At 43.4% G+C, this 21,944-nt stretch overlaps 1 protein-coding gene across 2 annotated transcripts in view; it reads right to left on the reverse strand.

Moving 5' to 3' along the window:
• Nucleotides 1-21,944, reverse strand: part of RIN3 (Ras and Rab interactor 3) — a 67,096-nt gene that overhangs the window by 23,018 nt on the left and 22,134 nt on the right. The window contains exons 3-5 of one of the 2 annotated variants that reach the window (XM_005506137.3): nt 19,757-19,871; nt 4,610-4,682; nt 1,269-1,360 (exon numbers count right to left, since the gene is read on the reverse strand). In XM_005506137.3, coding sequence (XP_005506194.2) covers nt 1,269-1,360; nt 4,610-4,682; nt 19,757-19,871 — 280 coding nt within the window. The remainder of the gene's footprint in view (nt 1-1,268; nt 1,361-4,609; nt 4,683-19,756; nt 19,872-21,944) is intronic. The other variant, XM_065063632.1, reaches the window with a different exon arrangement.

A 21,944-nucleotide genomic window follows, 5' to 3' on the forward strand; every position in this document is an offset into this window, starting at 1 on the left:
CAGGAAATCTTTACAGAACAGCAGGTTTTCTTCTATTGTCAGAAACTTTCCTGGCATGCAATGTATTGTGACAAGCAAACCTCCAAGTACCACCGCTTTTATGACCACCAGTGTGCAGGAGAGAAGGAAAAATGCTACAACCAACATTGCTTTGGTGCTTGTGCTCTAGTTAATCCTTCTGTTCATAAGTTGCTAGAGACTATTGCCTGACCATAGGTTGGAGAATAATGATACACTTCTTACATTTTAATCCAAATGTTCACACTTGTTATAATAAAATTAATAATAAGTTTGCAACTTTCTCAAGTTACAAAGTACCTTTCTTTAAGCAATAAGTGGTGGCTGGACACCCACACTCAAGGATGCTTTGACAAATTGGAACATATTGAAAATAAAGGATGCTGAAAGTGTTTGAGGCAAATCCAATGGTCAAATTCAACAAAGCTGCCTGAACTGAAACCAGTGTGGTTTGCCCATGCCTTCTGGGAGGTATAATGCAGAAGATCCAAAATTAGATTCCGAAAGCCCCAGGGTCCTCTAGTGAGTTTCTCTAAGCTTTCACCATTCATTGGCTGTTTTCAATAGCAGAGGGAAAGCTGAAAAGCAAAGTAACATGAGAGTGGCTAATTGTAACAGCTGTCTCAAGTGGAGTATGTTAAATGGGAAGTGATAGGAAGGAGAGCTCATTTAGTTAACAGAACTGCATTTCCCAACTCTGTAACTTTATGCATCTGATCTAAAATTTACTTGCTTGTTGCTGTCACTAAAAGTAACATTTACTTTTGTATCTTAGTAGTGTGAGCAAGAGAATGTGCTGCGACACTACACATTTCTCTACAACTAGAAATCCTGCAAGAAGAAGCAGAAATATCAAAATCAAAAAATATCACACGTCCATCAGCATTGCCCCCACACATCCGATGGGGAAACTGCAAAGGTGTTTTCCTCTTTTCCTATGCCTTGGATGCCAACTACTTCCAATGTGTGTGAGCTCTTCTGAAGAGGCTGTGCCGTGCTTCAGTTGTTAAAAGCCCCAGCTTATACAGTGAGACTGCAGGTCCCACCCCCTGCCCATAAGTCCAAGTAGAGGTTTATGTACAAAGGGATAAGTGAGATTATGATCATAAACATCTTTTGTCTTGCATTCAGGCCTCCTCAGCTATTCTGAAAACAATAGTTCATTTATTCTTCAGTTGCATTATGTCTATATGAGGCATCATGGTTCTCACAAGTCTGAGTGAAACTCTTGGCTGCTTTGAGGGACTTACCTGTCCCCAGACTAGAGATAATTTCAAGGTCCTGAAAGCTACTGGCTTCTAATATTGCTTGTGGCAGCTTCAGGGTGAAGGGCAGCAAATCTCTGTAAAAAGAACACAGTGGAAAACCCCACAACTGTTAGGAACCCCATATTTTACTGTTGGTTCTAGTGATTGAATTGTCTCACAATTTCAGCTCTGTTCTGCAAAGTCCTGAATGTTGTCAAAGGAAGATCTCGCGGCCAGTAAGGCATCATGGACATGGTGGTGGCCTGGGTTGCTCTGGTTTCACAAGAGATCACCAGCTCCTGTGGCCATGCTTCATGCCGTGCTGCTGGCTTAATCACTGCATCTTGGCTTCCTCCTCCAAAAAGAGCAGGAACGTCTCTCACCTCAGGGGAGGCCACAGGGGTTGAAATACCTTCCCATGAAGAGTGAGGTGTTGCAAATGGTCATTATTGTAATTAGAAAAGCCATTTGTTTTGGTGTGGAGGGGATTTTCAGTCCTTTTTCTTTCTGTTTACCCATCCCTCCCCACCCTGCTTCCTCTTTTAAAAATCAGTGTGAGTGTAAGGCACAGGGACATGGCAAGACACAGTGGAGTTAGGGAAAAAGATTCCACCTGGGGAAGGGAAGTCCCTGGGTGAAGTGACAGACAATGACAAAGCGCTGTATGACACTAAGAAAACATATATCACTCTATTCTCTGCTCTCAGACTTCTGACTGCTTAGTTTCTGGAAAGATGCTGTATTTTTACTGAAAAAAGATGCAGTTTCTCTGAGGATGTTAGTAGGGTTTCACTGAAACACATTCTAAACCTCAAATAATTTAATGGAGCTCTTGGCTGGCAGTGAACTGTTCAGGTTTGCCTCTTGCCCAATGGGAATTCGCTAAACCTGTTCCCACCTCAATTCCTGACTAGAAAAGCTGGTAATAATAGTCCCTAAAAGGTAGGAAGAATGGCACAGGATCATTTTATACGTCTGTTAACAGACAAATGCAGGGGTGCCATTTTTGCCCTTATTAACAGACACATATGTTGCTCATGTACTGTGCACTCCATGGGTTCTCTGTGCACCACTGAGCACTCTGTTGTCACATTGTTTGACATAAACCAATGTGATCCCAGGATTTGTTTTTGTGTCAGATATCAGGTTTAAAAGAGGAAGGGGGTCCATGTACCTTCTGCTTTCTTATCTTGTTATTGTTATATACATAAGTAGTTCCCTTCCCTTCCATTTTCTTTTTCTTTTTTAAATTTTTTTGGTAGAAAAATACATCTAAAAATAAGGAAACATTAAGACATTACCCTAATTAAAAAAAAAAAATGGTTTTATTCATGGGGCAGCAGCTTGCAGACAAGCCACTGAGTCACCGTTTACCTACAGGTGTTATTTTTGTGATTTAAGATAACCTAGCCAGGCCAAACTTTCTTTTCAGAAGAGCCTGCCAGCCCTGATAAGCCATTTCCAGCTATTTGTGGGTGGCTATTTACTACAGTCCTGAGAACAAACCCCTCCACTCACCATCTCCTACAAGCTGCCAGCAAATGGCAGGTCAGTGCTTAAGCAGCCTTTTTATTACCTGCTTCTCCCAGAAAATGTATTCCTTATTTACCTTGTATTTTGACAACAGCCTGAGAAATCACATGAAGCATCTGAATGTGGATTTGATGCTCAGAAGTAAGATCTATAACACGAACAAACAGAAAAGCTTTTCTTTCTGTCTGGAACTCTTTCTTAAGCCATGGTCCTTTCTGCAGGAAAGCAGAACCAAGCAGATTTCCCCTCCCACTAGCCATTCCACTAGAAATACCCAATTCTTGTTTGCATTTTGGCTCTTCTTTGCTCCTTTGGTAAAACAGAAATCTTTATATGTTGCCAGGGGTTAATTTATGCCCACTTTATAGGGTCTATATACATCTGGATCATAGAATCATAAAATGATAGAATAGTTTGGGTTGGAAGGGACCTTCAAAAATCATCTGGTCCAACCCCCTGCCATGAGCAGGAAGATCTTCAACCAGATCAGGTTGCTCAGAGCCCCATCCAGCTTGGCCTTGAATATCTCCAGGGATGGGGCATCTACCACCTCTCTGGGCAACCTGTGCCAGTGTTTCACCACTCTCACTGTAAAAAAATTCCTCCTCATGTCTAGCCTGAATCTCTCCTCTTCTAGTTTAAAACCATTAGCCCTTGTCCTGTCATAACACACCCTCCTAAAAAGTCTGTCCCCGTCCTTCCTAGAGGCCTCTTTTAAGAACTGAAAGAATGCAATAAGGTCTCCATGAAGCCTTCTCTTGAATGTCTTATCATTGACGGGGGTGAGGCAGAGGGCAGTCCCTTGTGGGCAGATACAAGTCCTGGCAGTGTTGAAGTCAGCTGGCTGCAGAAGCAGCCCCCAAAATAGTATGAGTCTTCCTGGCTGGGTAAGCTGGAGCACACTGGATCATACCATAGATAGACCGTTCCTACAGTGTGACCTAACCAAGTCACTAACATGACAGCCTTGTAAACATATCCTGAATCTGCTTTGCCCTCTTAAATGGAAACTTTAAGATTTATCTAAGTTTATGAAGGGGAGGTCAAAAGTTTACATCCAACTCAAAACAAGGCCTGCTGCAGCAGGAATGGGGTTGTGGAGGTATTGCTGCAGTGTGCTTATCACAAACACACAGGTTAGAGGAGAGTGTGGACATACAGGTTTCATTACACAAGGGGGCTCATTGGAACTCATCGGCCGCTGATGAAACCTTGCTCTAATGAGAATGATCTTACAGGTCTTTCCCATCTCGGTGCTGACTACATTTGGTATTTCTAGGCTGAACAAACAAACAAGGTCTGTTCTTTATGGCATTATTTGATGTTTAAATTTTGGCTAAAGAACAGAAATTGTTGACAGATTCCCTGTAGGTGACTAAGTGCTCTGAGTATCCTGCAGGCAACAGTTTGCTAGCAGGTTTGTGAAGTCACTGCCAGGTGTGTGTGGATGCTTAAAGCTGCTTTTAGTAAAAGATAGTGTTGTGGTGCTCTGCTTAATCCAGGACCCTTTTTCCTCCCTGCCCTGCTAGCTCCAGTCTTGTGCCTTGGTCCTCTGTGAGTGCAGCCCTACAGACCTTCCTCAGATAAAGCTTCCAGCTTCAGGGACAGCTGTGATTATGGTGTGCCTAGTAGCTAAAATCTGGATTATCTGGCACCATTGTATATATGCACCTGAAAGACCTCCTGGTCTGGACAGTTAGAGGAAAGCAGAGGAAAGAGCAAGAGCTGTGCTGTGACTGAATACTGGGGAAAGGCAGTCCAGAGAGGAGAGCAAAGCAACCTCTCCATGGAAAGCAATGAACCCAACTCACCTACTGACACAGTAGAAGGCAACCAGTTTGAAGACATCCTCAAATACAAGGACAGATCCTTCCAGGTACAGAACTGATGAAAAACAAAAAAGACAGTCAGCAACGATTTTCTTTAAGCTGTATGGTAAAAAAGGCTGGTGGGTTTGGCTCACACATCTCGTATTCTTTGATTGTCCATTGTTTGCATGGACTAATATGAAGAAGCATAAACAACGGGCTTCAGATGGCCAAATGTAATGAGATTCTTCAGGGAAACACTAGAGAAGAAGCTTCTCAGCCTGGCTTTCTGAATGGTTAGCTCAAGATATCAAAATGTTGTGACAGTAATAGAAACAATGGGAAGGGGAAAAACAAAAACAACAACAACAAACAAAACAAACAAACAAACCAACCCAAAACTACCACCACCACCAAAATCACAGCCAAAGGGTTTGTTACAAGCCCACCTATCTCTAAGGATGTGCAGATCTGCAATACATAAGGGGCTGAACTTGTGACTCTCCATGCTGGAATCTGGTTTGGTCTGGATGGACAAAATACTTTGAAGCGAAAAAATAGAAATGACTGTTTCATTACTATGTGTGTGGGCTCTGACCTGGGTCACACAGGCAGTGTGAGCACAGCCTATTTGTATCTTCCCTATCTTCTCCCTCCCATTGTGTTACATAGTGACAGCACTTTCCTTTAAGTGACAAAATACAATCTACACATTGCAGAGTTCTTCAAGATGACCTCCTTTATAATAGCATTGTGTAGCTCAAATCTCACGTGTTTATTATAGAGTTTTTGGCTGCTAAGCTAGAAAAAAATTACGGGCTGGTGAAGAAAATTTCACAATTACCAATAACCCAAGGCAGAGAGAAAGAGATGGATCTGTAGGAGAGAGGTCTCCATCTTTGCTTCTGCTTTATAGTCTCATAAATTGTCTGTGTCCATGTGTATGTAACACACCATCACAAGCAGAGACTGGCAAGTTTAAGGAAATCTATGATGGTTTCTCAAAAATGCCTGCTTACTGGTGGTGGAGAACTGCAGCCCCAGAGTTGCACCATTCCTGCCATAGGAGCACACCGGGAGGTCCGCAGGGAGCAGCACCAGCTCAAACTGACATAGCAGTGCCCGCAGCTGCTCTGCATCTTCCTTCGCTCTGTTTTCTAGGCTACAGTACAGAGTTGTGGACACAAAGCTCAGCTACCATGATTCAGCTTCCTCAGTCTTCCATGATCCACAGCCCTGTGAAACATCTCCAGCTCCTTGCCCTGCCTGGTTGTGAGTTCCCCCACAAAGCAGGGCCTCCAGCACCAGCAGGTGGGAGACATCCCCTGCCTCTCCTCTCCCCCAGCTCTGTGTACTGGCCCTTGTTCTCCAGTCAGCAGAGAATCCCACTGGAAGGAAATACTCAAGCTTGTCTCTTTTTCGGCTTCACAGTTCATTCTCCAAACAAGGCATTTCCTCCTTTTACTTCTCCCTTTCTCCTAGCCCAGGCCCTATAGGTTGTTATTTTGGGTTGAGTACACCAAAGTAGGCATTTTTTAAAGAAGCAAAGGCTGCCTAATTCTCAGAAATCATTCCTAACACCAGTTTGTGTTGGATCACCATGAACAGATCAACCTTAGTGTGTGCACTGATATTTTGCAGACTGCAAAACAGAATTTAAAGCATACTTTGCAGAAAGGAATTCCTTTCCCTTACTTTCCTCCCACAACTGGAAAAATAAATGTTCAGCAAGGTTTTTTCTTTTTCCTTAGTAAGAATCATGTTTCAGTCAGGGATTTTCATTAAATATCTACCATGAAGCACTTCTGCAGTTTGAAATCCATCTGCTTTGCAGCTCTGACACAGGAAACAAAGTAAAGACAAGCCTCAGTGCTGTTCCAGAGAATTAACCAAAACCCAGGAGTCTGAACTCACTCAGAACTCCAGCAATTAAATAAAGGCCTTTGTGCAGATGACAGTTTTAAGGACGTCTTTTCTGCTAAGAACCACATGTTCACTTTGGCATCCTGATTTGCAGGTGTAGGTAGGAGAGTGGGCTGCACCTGTACGTGTTTACAGATGTGAGCAGATCTCTTGGATTTGGACTAGTGATTGTTTCTGTGCCAGGAAGCTCTGCCACTTGGGAGCTTGAATTTTAAACAAAATAATATTATTTTGAGCCCCTTAATGTCAAAAATATCTACATAGAAGTACCTTGTCATCGTACAGATACTTCTCCTCTCATATATACTTAAAAAGCATAAAACACCACAGATCACTAGGAATTATACAGCTAAAGCAGTCTAGATACAAAAGCTGCTGGAGCTTAAGGACAGGACTTTTCAGCTAGTGGTATTTAGAGAGATTAAGTGTATCTTAAGTCTGGAATTCATCACAGAGAGAACCCCAGCTCTGCTGGGACATTTTTGGGTGGCCTGCAAACCAATAAGAAAAGAAAACCACTGCTTTAGATGGATTATTACTCAAGGTACGAGCACCACCAGGATCAATACTCTGCCCCCAACTTACCGTGAACACTGACAGTGGCAAGCAGCCTCCACAGGGCTACCACAGCCACCGCACCTGCTCCCAGCACAGCACCCGTGGGGTGCCTGCAGTCTTGCAATCTCCTGTGGTGAGGTCTTTCTTGGGAAAAATTGTAACACTTTGCCCTTAACCTGTTTTTCTCTAGACACTTTGTGACTGCCAGCAGACATTACTAATAAGCAGAGCTTCTGAATGCTTTGCTGTTGGGTGGCAGGTGATGGATTTGGGACAGGAACATTTCTGGTGGGAATGGTTGTCATTCACTTGTGGAGACCACTAAGTGGGTCCTGCTGCACGTTTCTGATTCTTGGAAAGATGCAGAAAACAGCAAGGGCTCCCCTGACTGTTGGGGACCAGATATCTCTCCCCCATTGCCATTGCTGCCCTCAGGGCACCCTGCCCTGAGCAGGCGGTCAGGAAGAGGTGCTTTTCTCTGGCTGTGGATGTGCTGTGGGCAGATGAGGACATTTCACTGATGCGTGCACTGCTGCTCAGGGAAGGATCATGATGTTGCCATTTATAGGAACTCGTGACTTACAAAAGCTACAAGCAGACACTTTTCTGCCAGGCTGTTGTAACTGTGCTGAAAACTGTAGAGACAAAATTCGTCTTTACTTGGCTCATAAAACTATGCTCAGGGCACTTAAAGAGCAAGTAAATCTCTACATCTCACCAGAACAGTGGCAGGATGTCAAGAATATGATCAAAAGGAACACCAAAAATAGGCTGGGTTCTGTGAGCCAAACATATTGCCACCGAATATTGAGCTTTAACTGACATTTAGAAACCCACAGAAAAAAAGTCACCTTCAGGAAATAAAGCGGAAAATGTGTAGATCACAGGCAATTTTGAGCAGTCTGAAGCAATGATACTAGAATTAATTGTACATTTCTTTTATGGGTGATGGAACCATTAGTAACATAAATTAGTAGTTCACTGCTGACCATACTCTGTTTTGTGTCCTTTGTGCAACTCAATAAATGAACAGGACATGGACATGTCCAGGTTATGAACTGCCATTAATATTTACATTTGTCTCATCTTTCCCATTACTAAACCACATGCTCTGAAAAGTGTCATCTTCAGGCACTGACTGGAATCTCTCTTCATGTTTTCTTTACTCTTTAGATCTCCCTATCATTTCTCCATCCAGATGCTGATGTTTTTGAGTCACACTGTTCCTGGATATTCTTCCTTCCTTTCCTCTTTGATTTTTCCCTGCAGAATTGCTAGCCCTGTTGTTCTGGTCACATGGACAAACCACCCCAATTTCCATCTTCATACTGCTTACGTAGGCTCATGGGACCCAATTACTTCAGCTGATTCTTCTCTAATGGCACTGTTAGTCCTCTTCACTGTTTTTAGTATCTGTGTAATCCTTCAGAGACATCTGAATTCAAAGATACAAATTCCTTATTCTGCAGCAGTTGTGTTGGCAGAGGACTACTGAGAACACAACCATTCTCAGAAGTCCTGCTTACATCTGCTTGAGATGCTCTTATCTTTCCAGATTCTGGCAGAATGAGACTTGTCATCATGGGAGTGATTCCACCTTTCTATTTCTACTTTAAGATTTTAATTCCACAGTCTCCTAATCAGACCTCTCATTGGTGTTTCCCTCTTTTGATGTAAGTCTCTGGCTCGATACCACAGTTGTCATGACCTTGCTTGCACTGACCTTTGCAGTACCCTCAGCCCTTTACTCATGATGAAGGTGGGATCCCTCCAAGGCAGAGGTTACCAACTTTCCTACTTCCAGATGCTGGCATTCCCTGCTGTTGCATGGGCCAGGTTAGCAGATTTCTGCCCCTGAGGAATGAGCCCTGGGCATTGTAATAGAAGACTGCAGTGCCTACTGTAACACCGCTGTTGAGGCTGTTGTGTTTGTCATGATACACTGCACTTGTATCTGCCGTGCTTTACAGAGCTGCATGAGAGCATGATGTAAACCCTTCAGATTATTGCTTCAGTTCCCTGAGCACGTGCAAATCTCCTTCTGGCCCTTATTCATACACTAGGCTGGTGGTGGTATTAACAGAATGTGCTTTAGCTGGATAGAGGGAAATTTAGATTACATTGGTAGATGTCCTTAGGGTGTTCAGTGTCTCTGCAACAGCTCTGTTTGTTTGAAAGTTCCTAGTATCTGTCCCTGACAATGTTTCTTGTATTCTGTTCTGATGACCTTCTGGACAGCATTGTATGGCCTTCAAGTGCTGTGTTCTTGTCACTGTCACTACTTATCTGTTTTCTCCTGTCAAGGTCTTTTATTTCTTCTGTAATCTGCTTTTTCCATCTGATGTCTAAGCTTTAGTTTCCTTTTTGGTTGCACAGTTGCAGACTGTCTTAGGCAAGCCGGGTCTGTTTTGTCTTTCTTGTCTTTCCTAGTGATTCTTTCATGAAACTGTCAGTTGTTTCTATTTTTCCCTCATTGAGGAAGGGCAGAAACTTCCCTGGTTTGGACTTTTGCCAGAGTCTTCTGTTGTGCATCCACCTCATGCTTTCTCACAGGATTTCAATTTTATGGTTTCCTGCAGAGTTTAATCTTTTTGGCCATAATGAAAAACATCACTGCTAGTGGCAGTTCCTGAGAAATTGAAACTAATAAATTACAAAAGTGATACAGTGTTAATCAGCTTGGGTCTTGAGTGTAAGAGAAATCTATTTTTAAACTGTGTTTTTCAAAAAATATAATTGTATTGTGCAGAACGAAATTAATGCCATTAAAGAAGACACAAAACACAGGCTTTTGCACTCTTCTCAGGCTGAGGTGGGGCGGGAGGACACTCGGCAGAGTTCTCTGTTTCCCTGTGCACCATGTCCGTACCCTGGTGCTAAGAAAAAGGAACGTCCTCACATCCAACACACGCAGGGATCTTGGCTGCTCCACTGTACTTTGTCTCATCCATATTCACCCAAGCAGATGGGTGTCACCTTGGGGTCCACTCAGATTTTGTGTTTTTAGTTCAGCATAAACTTCTGCTGCTGCCTGGTCTTGTTGCCTCTGCTGCAGGATGCTTGAGCAGAAACGTGTTACAGTCATTTTGCTGCTCTTTCCTCCTTATTGCGATGAGTGTTTCAGCAGCGGTTGAGAGGGTGGCTCTCAAGGGTACTTCAAGCACAGCTAACCCAGCTAAGAGTGTCACAGCTCCTCAGTGCTTTCCTTACAGGTATCCATGTGAACAGTCTCAGCAGGCCCATGGGCTCTGCCAGCCATTTCAGGGGTTAAGAGCAGAGCACAGCCTGGAGAATGGCTGTTCCAAGGCACTTGCCAGATCCTTGTCAGATCCTCAAATCTGTTCAAATAAACACCTTAACGTCTGTGGAAATTCCATACCTGGCAACATGAGATGGCAACATGAGGTTTAGCTGGAGTTTCAGATGTAGTCATGCAGGGTGCTTTCTTGCTCTCACACAGCAGAGGTGAGGGGTGCAAAACATGGCCTTTCTGAAATTTTGAGGACTGAGAGGGGTCCCAAGGACACCAGGGAGTGTGGGGTGACATGTTCAATTGACATGGTCACTGGTGTAAGCAGTTGAACACTGCGGGATCATCGCTGGAGAAGTCACATTTTCACAGGTAATTCAGCACCCACTTGTACATGACAATGGTGATACAAGATTTATGCTGCTTAGTGTGGTGATTCAAACTGTCAGGGCTCAGGGCTACGGGGTGACAAGACAAACTGAATATAGATATTTGCCAGTTGCTCTCAGAAGGCAAATTTCTTTGGTAAAACTCCATGAATTAAACAAAGGTTTCAGATGTATAAAGAGTCTCTCTGTACCTCATGTATGAGGAAAGAACAATATGATTTGAAGTTCTGGGGGTTTAGCTCTCAGCAACATTTTTCAGGTCATATAGATAATCTTGAGAATCAATCCTTATGTGAAAAAATATGTTATCATACAGATGTATTTTATTAAGAACCACTTTTTTTTTTTTCCATTTACTTTGCAGAAGGGCTTATTTCTCTGGCTCTGAGACACATCATGAAACACTGTAGAGTTGAGGTTAGTCCTATAGAAAAAGGAAGTTTTCTGTGCATTTTAAAGGAAGAAATCCAGTACCCAGAACGACATTCTGTGTGAGAACCTTCCAGGAAGAAAGGCCGTGCTTTCCAAAGGTGAGTGATGAAAGGGACTAATCCACTCTGAAGTGGCAGAGGTCAATAGGGTGGACAATAAAAGGCAAGAATATTTCTGCTTCTGAGAGCCGCAATCCCACCTAGTTGCCAGCCTGGTAGAAGGTCTTCTAATTCCCACTCTTCTGAGTGGGATAGATTGCAGACTACCTGACTTTGAGGGTTCTACTCTAAGGTCAAAGTATGAGGTCCTTACTGCACTCATTTTTCTTCAAGCAGTGTTTTATTTACCACGTTTACAAGTCTAAAATCTTGCTTATTAAGCTCTTTAAGATATTAATGTAGCAAACACTGTCCAAGGGAAAAAAATACAATTTGTTCCAGTGTAGCCACTGAGACAAGGGCACTGGTATTGTGGGCACTGAGTTGGAGTAGCTGTTTTAAAACCAGTAAGCTTTTTGAGTTACGTTGAAGGTACTAAGCAGAGTAGGGTAAGACAATATTATCCTAGAACAGTACAGCTCTGATTACACACAGATTTTGCATTATGCCTCTTGGGAGTAAAATACAAGAAAAAAAAAAAAAAAGCTAAAGTGAGGATTAACAAAGCTAACAAAACCCCGAGCACTTCTTTCTAACAGGCTTTTCCTACAATCCTATCAGTTTAAAGCCTAGAGTAAAAAGGAAAATATTTGCATGGAGAGAGGGGAGGTAACTCTCCAGGATAAGAGTTTAAAAAGAAAATTTAAAAAAACACCTGCTATGAGCAACTAGAATGTTTCCAAAACAACTTGTAAAACACACAGAAACCTGGCACTGTTACATCTTGGAAAAGCAGCTGCACAAGTGTCTTGTGTTTTAGAAGTGTCTTATCTTTTAAAGGTGTTTTATATTTAAAAATAAACAGTGCGTCAAAGTGATGTAGAACTCAGCTCAAACAAGTGAGACTTGGTGAGACTTTGTGCTTTCCTTGTGCATGCCTGCACTTAGAAGAGAAATTACGAACTTGCACAACAGGTCATAAAATGTGTGTTCACAGCATGTTTTACAATATCCCCCAAGCCCGCGGTGGCTGTTCTTGCCAAATGAGGACTCTGGACTCCTAGCTCAGAGTAGTCTCCTGAGTGGGAACTCCTTGACACTAACTCAATTTCAGTGTTAATAACAATGGGTGTAGTGGAGAACTCATCCTTGCCAAGCAGACTAACCTTGGGAAGATGTCTAGGTTAGACATCCTTAGGGGACTAGAAATCATTCAGTCTCTTATCTCCAATCAAACCACAGACTGTGGACCAGACAACAATAATGTCTCCTGCGTCCTTATAACAGCCCACGCAGAGGTGGCCTTTGGCCTCGCACTGTCTGTGGAGGCAGATGAGATCCAGCAGAAGGTACCAGTAAAACGGCACTCCTTGAGCTGGAGGCCAGGGCTGGGGCATGGCTGCCCAGTTATCCAATGCCATGGGGTGGACTTGCTCAATGGTGGGTTTTTCATGCCAAGAAGCTGCGTAGGTGAGGGTAGACTTCTCACTAATGAGAAACATGCATAAACAGGGGAAATTAGCCCATGATGAACACCAGGTGATGCAGACAGATTGTTATCTGTGTCTGAGCGAGGCTAATCTGAAGATAACTAGAGTAGCTCTGCATCTTCAAAGCTGTTGCACAGACACACAGCCAGCAGCAACAGAAACCACTTTAAGAGACAGCATCCCTCAGTCTGCTCTCCTTCACAGCAAGGTGTCTACCACCCGGAACAGGAGTCGTTTACTATGGGGAAATAAGAGACTAGCCTGCATGCCCCGAGGCCTCCTTATATGCAATTGAAATTTGAAGCTTAAGTTAACTACATATTCAGATTTTCCAGCCTCCCCTGCTAAAAGTACACAAACTTTTATTATTCATCGACTGACTAATCCTTGAAAAAAAGTAGTCTTGGACAAGTTCTGCTGCTGAAATGTATGATTTGCTTAATTGAGATGGAATTAGGGAAATCAGTCATTTTTGGTGAGAGAAGGGAAGAGGGATCTTCTCTCTCAAGGGCCTTCATAACTCTTATTTTTTCCAGCACATTTCTGTTTTGTTTTTTTTTCCAGCTAGTCAGGCTCAGAGCTGACAAGAGTTTCTTACATTGCCTCAATCACACACTCTATCACGCAACACTAAAAGAAAACATTCCTTTGAAATAAACTGGAAAAAATGGCTTCCCTTACAGCACAGCAGTGGAGTTGCCTGTCAGGGTATACAGAAAGCATACAAAAAAATTCCAAATAGTAGTGTTGGTACCTTAATGCTGAACAAAGTCAAGTGCTCGTCAGGCAAAGGGCCTTCAAGCAACCCAGTAAATACAGTGCTGGCTGGCAGCTGGGCTTGTTCAGGGCTGGTGGTGCACAGCCGCCCAAGTCCCTTCAGCAACCTGTGCCTCAGCTCTTAGTCTATAAAATGGGTGCAATACACTGACTTTCTTGGGAAAATTCCATTGACCTCCCTCAGCCATGTATTCCTACAGCACGTGTCCTCTGCAGGCCATGCAGCTGCCATGTGCCTGTGTTGCATGGCAGAGCCCCAGTCAGCAGGGAGGGGAAGGGGCAGATTCTCAGCACAATGCCAGCGATGTTCTGCCTCAAGAAGGTTGGCTGCCACAGGGCAATTTGGCTGATGGCTTGCACTGACCTCCCATGCTTCCCGAGGGTGCTTGCCTCCTGCCTTTGGCCTCCTCGCCCTGTGCCATGGGGCAGCTCTGCTGGGCTCCTGCCTCCATGGGCAGACTCCTTTCAGCTTTGCCCAGAGCATCTCGGAGGCATCCAGCACTACGAGATGTGACCCTGTCCTTGACCAGCTACTGCCCCTCTTCACCCTGTTCCCAGGCCTCTGTCTTCAGTCTGCCACTCACATTTCCCAAAGTCACCAGCTGGCCCTCCACCTCCGTATTGCTTTCTCCTCCTTTCCAGATTTTATTTCACGGAACCCAGCACACGGTAGCTGTGGGGGACTATGGTGGGTCCGTGGATTCCCTGACGGAGGGCATGGAAACAGAAATTAGCCTTGAAGATATGAAGGCCTATCCATGAGAAAGATGGGAGTAAAGGGGTATCCAGAGATGTTAAGGATGTACCTGTGAGAGGGAAGGGAGTGGAAGAGTAACACTGATGACAGCAAAAATAGCCAATGAGATGTTACTGCTGTAACTTGTAACCAATAGTGAAGAGACACATTAATTGGTAAAACTGTATAAAAATGCACTTGTGGCAATAAATGGCATCTACTACTTTCATCCTGGAAGAACTTGGTCTATGTTGTTTGTCCGTCTCAACCACGAGAAGTAGCACCCCTAAGGAAGTATTATCCCCCCACACAATCCTGTTTTCACATCCCCACATCTTTGCTGCTCACTCCTTTCCAGCAATAACCTTAATGAAGGAAAGGAAGATGGGGACCAGAGGGACATGAGAACATAGACACAAGTGGCCAGTGGATGAGGGGTGGCAAGAGCACTTCTCATGACAGCAGTGCCAGCACAAAGTTACAGCCTGAACTCACCAAAAACCTGGCTCAGTTGCTCACACCTTTCTCCATCTACTTCATTTGTGCTCATGAGGCAACAGTACCCTATCTACTAGTTACTGGGACTACTGATGGTTTTATCTTCAGTGAAATCATATTCTGTAGTAAACCTGAAGTTGAAGATGCTTAATGACCTTTCTGGTGGGTGGACAAGTCTCCAGGGCGGTTCATGAGGTGGTTGCCATGGCAGTCCCCTCTTTGTCTGCTTTATCGCTGAATACCAGTACGGGGTATAAAAAAAAAAGTATAAATAACTTGATCTTTTCACTCTGTAATGTCAGGTTTAGCCTCTCAGCTGTTCAGAGAAAACCAGAGCTATAAATAGTCCTAGGCTGCTTTTCATGCCTTAGTTTAGAGTACGAATAATTCTTCCTTCTGTTGTTGGAAGCTGCAGGGTTACCACTCAAGAAGTTTTGGTTAAAGTGACCATTTAAAAAAGAATTATGGTACCATTATAGTGATAACAGAAGTAACTGAATGTACTGTCTGAGAGGCCCTTCTGCCTGCCCTCTGATGAGCCAGAGGTTGTTCCCAGAGGTTTGACTTGGGAAGGATGGGATGTACCTTTACTCCTTGGTTTGGCCTACTCCCACCGAAAAGTCCCTTTAACACCTGTGCAAAAGTGGTTTCAGGAGCACTGCAGGGCTGTTAACTGCACATGACAGCGTCTGTCTCAGCCTGCAGCAAGCTTAGCTCTGCAATATGCAAAGGGCATATAGTTGGACCTATAGGGCATTACTGGGCCTTTTCGAGCACACTGGGATACCTCATATGAGTTAATTGCACTGGAAATGTGCACTATGTAGACTGAGCACATTCTCTCCTTTCCCCTGAACACAAGGTATCTACCAAAGAAAGGAAGTTTTGGGGGAGATCACAGGTGAGGCACTAACCTAGGAAATATTGATCGTTTATTTATCCTTTTCACAACAAGCCCTCTGTAAATCTTAGCAGTATTTGTCCCAGAACCTGGGTCTTAGAGAATGGGAAATGCCTTTGCTGCTCTCAGTATATGTTACTTCAAAATTGCACATTTGGTTTAAACATGTGATTCATTTATTTTTAATACTGTTGCAATGTCAGTGATGTCAGTGGAATGATTTCTGACTATACACATAAAGGGGAAGGAGAATCGGGACCTGAGGTTACAACCAGTTTGCTGAGAAGAGCCGAGGGCAGGAGTCAGCTGAGGAAATGGTGCTCAGTTCTTGAGGTACGTGAGGCTGGGGCTCCATTTTGGGATGAAGCAGAACTGAAAGTGGATGAAGTAGTTGAGATTTTAGCAGAGCTTGAAAGGTATCTCCCAAGACTGCATGTCTAAATGGAAGAAATCTTGTAACAACACTCCTCTCTGGGAGATTTCCACTGTTCTCAGTAAGTAGTAAGGGATCCTTCAGGCCGAGAAGCAAAACCAGAGACATGCAAGGCTTTGAAAGTTGCCGGGTTTCTCAACTTTCTGATGAACCACATGGTGTCTGCTGTTGGGTCTCTACCATACCTGCTGCTGTGATCAGCAACCAAAGAAGAAGAACCAGATTAAGTTTTTTAAAATCTGGTCTATTAATTCTCCTGTTTTATGATCCTAAGGGCTACTTCATGGAACAGGTGAAAATTCCCCGCAATAAAAATGGAAAGAAGTTTCATTTCTTAACTCTCTTACCTAGTGGGTTCTTTGGGGATTTCCATTAAAAAAAAAAAATCACCATTAAACCTGGTGTTCCCCTCAGAAAACTATACTTCCCTAAATATTTCATCAAACGTCAACAAAGCAGATCTGATATGGGGAAAAGAATGAGAAAAACCATGATCCATCATTATTTGGCAGTCCAATGCTAGGAAGCTTCCATTTTTTTGTATTTCATTGAATGGCCATCTATATATGGACCTCAGGGGCTGGGCAGCAATTTCCATACTGTCATTACAATACTGGGGAAAACCTCTTTAGATGCTATCTGAAAAGTAGGACAGTTTAAGAATGGCTTTTTACAAAGAGCTGAGTAGTAAAACTTGTTTAAAGCTTTGTATGGTAAAAGTAAGAGATGGACATCACTGTAGAGACAGCACAGAGACATTGTGTCACCTCTAGGGATAGTGCATCCTTCTTTCTGTCAGTTGTGAAGCTGAGATTGCACTGGAGCCTCATGAGAAAGACAAGAAGCAGCTGTCAAGGTGTTCCAAAACAACAAGTTGGGATGGGTTGCAATCTGAATTTTAACTGGAAGGGAAGACCTCTGTAAAATCTGAACTATACATGTCAAGGCAAATTTAGCTTTCAGTTTACATCTGAATGCATCAAGTCTGTGGAGTATAATGAGCTGAACCAAGGTAACAGGCAGAAGAACTTGTTCCCATTTCTTCAGACTCTTTAGGAGGAGTCATCTCTGAGAAAGGGACAAACCGCTCTCCACAGGGCAGATTACACAGGTCATTGTTTATGTGTTGACTCAGAAAGGAAATACCAGGGGCAGGACAGCAAAACCAAAGCTATTTGTCCCTGGAACAGCTGGAAAGGGGAATTACAGCTGCTCCTTTTGAAGGACGCTGGAAGGGCATCAGCTCTGCTCCACTTCAAGCAGACTCAAAGAGAGGAGAATTCACCTTCTTGTTTGCAATGTCCAGTGGCAAGCTGGAGCCTCCTTTTAGCAAGCACAGAGGAACTAAAGAGGAATTTTCTGAAGGGCTAGATGCCTGGAAAAACCTGGCCAGTCTACAGTGGAACTCAGGCCGTGCAGCTGGCGTGTTGTGCACGCTCTCAGGAAGTGTAACACCCAGCTTCCAACAGACCGGCACTCCACAGCCAGACAACGTCTCTGGTCTGCAGTTACTCACCACAGGTGCTCAGATGTCTCCCACCCTGACATGTACAGAACACCAGGGCAGGCTGAAGGGCCCTTCATTAAGCTAAGGCAATCCAGACGTACCAGGGTACTTAGCAAGGAAGCTCAGATTCTAGCCTTAATTTTTTTTTAAAGCATTTGAGCAACAAATTATTTTGTTTCCTAAAAAGTTTAGAAAGCTGTTGAAGTAATGCAGAGACAATAAATCAAAGCTAATGTATTAGGTTACTCAAGACACAGAAGATTTGCCATCTCCCCTGGTTTTACTAACAGGAATTAGCTTGATTTCTTCCAAACTGAAAAGTCAGGCTACTTACCCTAAATGAGAAAGGAAGCAAAAGTATGACTGTTTCTTTGTCCAGTGTGTTCCTGTCAAAAAGCTGTGGGATGGAGAACTGAGAGGTTTTCCATAGCTCAGCACTGACAGAACTTAAGCTAAAAATAATGTGAACATCCACCAGCCTCATGGCCACAGGGATTGCTGCATGTGATGGCAGTTCTCCTGCTTTTTGAATGAAAGCTGATTTTTAATTACCCTCTTCCACTTACTTTGCAACTTGTATGAAAGTGGTGGAAACTGATTTAATTCTTGTTCCTACCAGAAAGTTTTGTCTCTGAACACATCCTCTATGTTAAGTTAATGATAAACTAGAAATAGGAAGTAAGTAAGCTTGAAAAACATGGCACAAAAGTCCTTCTAGCTAGGCTAACTCACAGTGAAATTTTCAAACTATGTTTTACTTTGTCTGTCCTCAAAGAAATCAGATTTTATGGCACAGGACACAAGTCAAGAAACAATTCTAGTAAGGTGGCAGGATTCAATCTTGAAATCATTATTCAAAGGAAAACTTGAACAATCAAAAAATCAATTCCCTACCGTACAAAAGCTAAGCCCTAGCGCAACTTCAAATAACTAAATAAAGAAAAGTTTCTCCACCCTGCAGCTAGCCCTTGCCCTTATATTCTTAATCCAGACACCTCAAGTTGTGGCAAAAGTTTTGCTGCTCCTGCCCGCGTGCAGGAGCACTGAATCTGTGTGGCATCTCCATAATTGCGTGCCTCAAGGTGCAGGCGGATGAGAGAGAAAGCTTTCCTAGCGGTACCGGCAGCCAGGCAGCAGCTGTGCTCTGCGCAGGAGCAACGCTGTGGCAGTCTGAGGTCTGTGCTGGAGATCAGAGCAGATTAGGAGACTCACTTGTCCCTCTGGCTTCAAAGTCTGTTTATGACGCAGAGGTAAGCGAAGAAACATATGAGAAGGAAAAAAATCATTTGAGCAACTGTCAAGGGGGAAGAAATAAGTTGATAAGCAACGCTGATCACCGGAAACACAAGTGTTTTAGCAGAGTGCAGAACACGGGGAGATGGCTTTGGGGCAGAGCTCAGTGACAGGGGGTTTGGATGTGTTCATATAAATAAATAGTGTGAAGTTATTTTTATGAACTCTTTCAAGTGTGTGTTTCTGTGACTATCCTAAAATTTTTGCATTTACAAATATTTACTGGAAAGTGGAAACCATGTGCCTTACACATTCATTTACAGCAAGGGCTGCATCAGACATGACAGACTGTGAACTAGGTCTGTTTTTGCTTGCTCACAGCAGACTTGGTTGTAAGATCAGGAACAGCACCAATGTCACCAGCCCCAAGATGCAGCTGTATCCCAGAAGCAGCGAGGTGTTGAGAACAGTCAAACAGTTCAGGAGTAACCAGTTGTTCAGTATGACTGCATGAGGCGCAAGGAAAGGGGTTGCAGCAGATGTCAGATGTCTCCTGGGCCACAAATTCAGTGGCAGAATTGGAGACAGAGTCAGTAGGTAAGTCTGTCAGCGCCTTGTGCTTTGCTCAGGACTTCCACCTGGTGAAAGGCAGCTCCTCTCGCTTGATCAAAGCGCTGGCCTGCTCATCTGAGGGTGCTTTATTTTCCTGTTGCAAGTCTCTAAATGATAACACAAGGTGCAGAACCACAGGGGAGCTGGGGTAAAGCAGCTGTAGGAAATATTAGCTGAACTACACTGTAAAGGCCATCTGCTGCAGGTCACAAGAGGAACCTGCTCATTGCAAGTGAGATTACATAAATACTGGTGATCACAAGAGGATTCAGTACAATAATCGGAGCAAGACCAAAAAATGTAAAGAACTTACTTGATTTTTCTTCTTTAATGTTGTACTCCAGCACACCGTGACCCTCATTCTGTACTGGCAGGCGAACTGCAAGGACCATGTTGTTCATGTTACCCTCTTTCCTAACCAAGAATATCTGAAAAAGGAAAAAGGAAACAAGAACTTAACTACACAATGTCAGCTTCTGAATTTTATTTTAGGTCATTGACAATGAAGTTTTTTTATCAGTACAAACCACCTTTAAATGTTCTTATTTTAGCTTCGTTCCACTTGGTTGAACTTTACGTGATAAAAATAATGAATAAAGGGACATTTCATCTAGGTGAAATTCAGACCTGCAAAGGAACCAGCAAGGTTTCTGTGCATCCCTGATGTCCCACTTAAGCCTAAGGCAAACTATTTCACTAACTGAAAAGTATAGAGCTGCATTCCCAATTTTTCAAGTGATGCTCCTCACACAAGTGCCCCAAATCACGGAATGTCACCACATTCACCACAGAACGTCCCAGTCTGGGTCTAAAGCAAGGGAGTCACTTGTACATTGAGAGGGAAAGGATTAAAATGTCCATGAGGGGAACATAAGGCCAAAGGTTCTGGTGGCCACAGTGTCTCATTGGCAGAGTGTTTTTCACGGGATCAGAAGATCATTCAGGCTGGCAGGGACCCCAGGAGGGCTCTTGTCCAACCCCCTGGGTGAAACCATGAGGCCAGACCATGTTGCTCATGGCCTTGTCCAGAGAAACTTGTCTGGAGAAACTCTAAGGATGGAGACTGTACAACCTCTCCAGACAACCTGTCTCACCTCTTACTGAACTCACAGGGAGAAAGAGTTTCCCTGTACCCAGTCTGAACCCTTCTGGTTTCAATGTATGGTCACCTCTTGTCCTCCCACAATGCAAGGCTGAGCAGAGCCGCCTGGTTCCATCTTCTCCATGATGTTCTTGTGCAGTCCCCCTGAAGTTGTATTTCCCACAGCCTCTTCTCAATAGATCTGTGCCCAGTTCCCTCTGCGCTGACCCTGCAGGGCTTTTCCCGCAGAGCCCAGAACACTGCCGGGGGCTCTGCCTTCCCGGGGGCAGCACATTGCATCTGTCTTGTTGAATTTTGGAAGGTGCCTGCCAGTCCTGAGCCTCCAGCTTGTTAAAGATCCTTCTGGATGGCAACACTGACATCAAGTGTATTGACTGGTCTCAAAATCACAGAGCAGAGTGGTTGGAAAGAACATCTGGAGATCATCTAGTACAACCCCTATGCTCAAAGACAGACCAACTACAGCAAGTCACTCAGGACTTGTTGGGTTTTTGTTATCTCCAAGGACAGAGGCTTTACAGCCTCTTGGGCAACCTGTTCCAAAGTTTGATCATCCTGACAGTAAAAAAGCTTTTCTTAATGTTGAAACAGAATTTCTAGTGTTTCATTTTGTGCCCACTGCACCTTACCCTTTCACTGGATACCACTGAGAATGATGTGGCTAAATCATCTGCACTGTCTTCCATCAGGTATTCATACACATTGAAAAGAGGCCCCTGAGTCTTATATTGCAACCCATGGAACTACTGTAGCCATTGATTCCCATCAATGGGATAAGTGAAATTTAAAAAAAAAAAAAAAAAAAAAAAGGAAAGGAGAAAGAAGAAAGAGGAAAGAAAACAGGAAATAGAAAAAATAAGAAACAAAGAAGAAATAAGACAGAAGGAAAAAAAACAGAGAGAAAAGAGAAAAAAAAAAGATAAAAGGAAGAAGAAAAAAGAAAAAAACCAACAACCTCTTTTGTATTGTATGAGTTCCTAAGTATGTTTCTAATTAAAGCTCATTGTCAAGGATATTTTTAGCTTGTACCTTGAACCTGCAGATACAAAGCCAAAGTAATCGTCTTTATCTGTTTTTCAATAGCAGGTTTTGGCAGCAGAGAGTTAAGGTATTTTTATAAAACGAATTAAAAAATTGGGCTAATTCTGGAGTCTGGACATTAATATTAGAAAGAAGTGTGAGCTGATAAAATGATTAATCAATTAAAATTCAGTGGAAATCTATAATGAAAACATTAATTTCTTGGACAGAGGAATTTTAAAAAAACCTTGTCTTGAAGCCAGGACCTTTCTTTGCATGAGTCCCGTTCACAAGTGCATCTGCTGTCACTTTGAAGCACCCATGCTAAACATACAGCTTTGGGGCAACTTCACAATCTTGCACAGTGCCATCATCTTGG

Source organism: Columba livia, chromosome 5 (assembly GCF_036013475.1).
Source record: "Columba livia isolate bColLiv1 breed racing homer chromosome 5, bColLiv1.pat.W.v2, whole genome shotgun sequence".
In the NCBI taxonomy this organism is placed as follows: Eukaryota; Metazoa; Chordata; class Aves; order Columbiformes; family Columbidae; genus Columba; species Columba livia.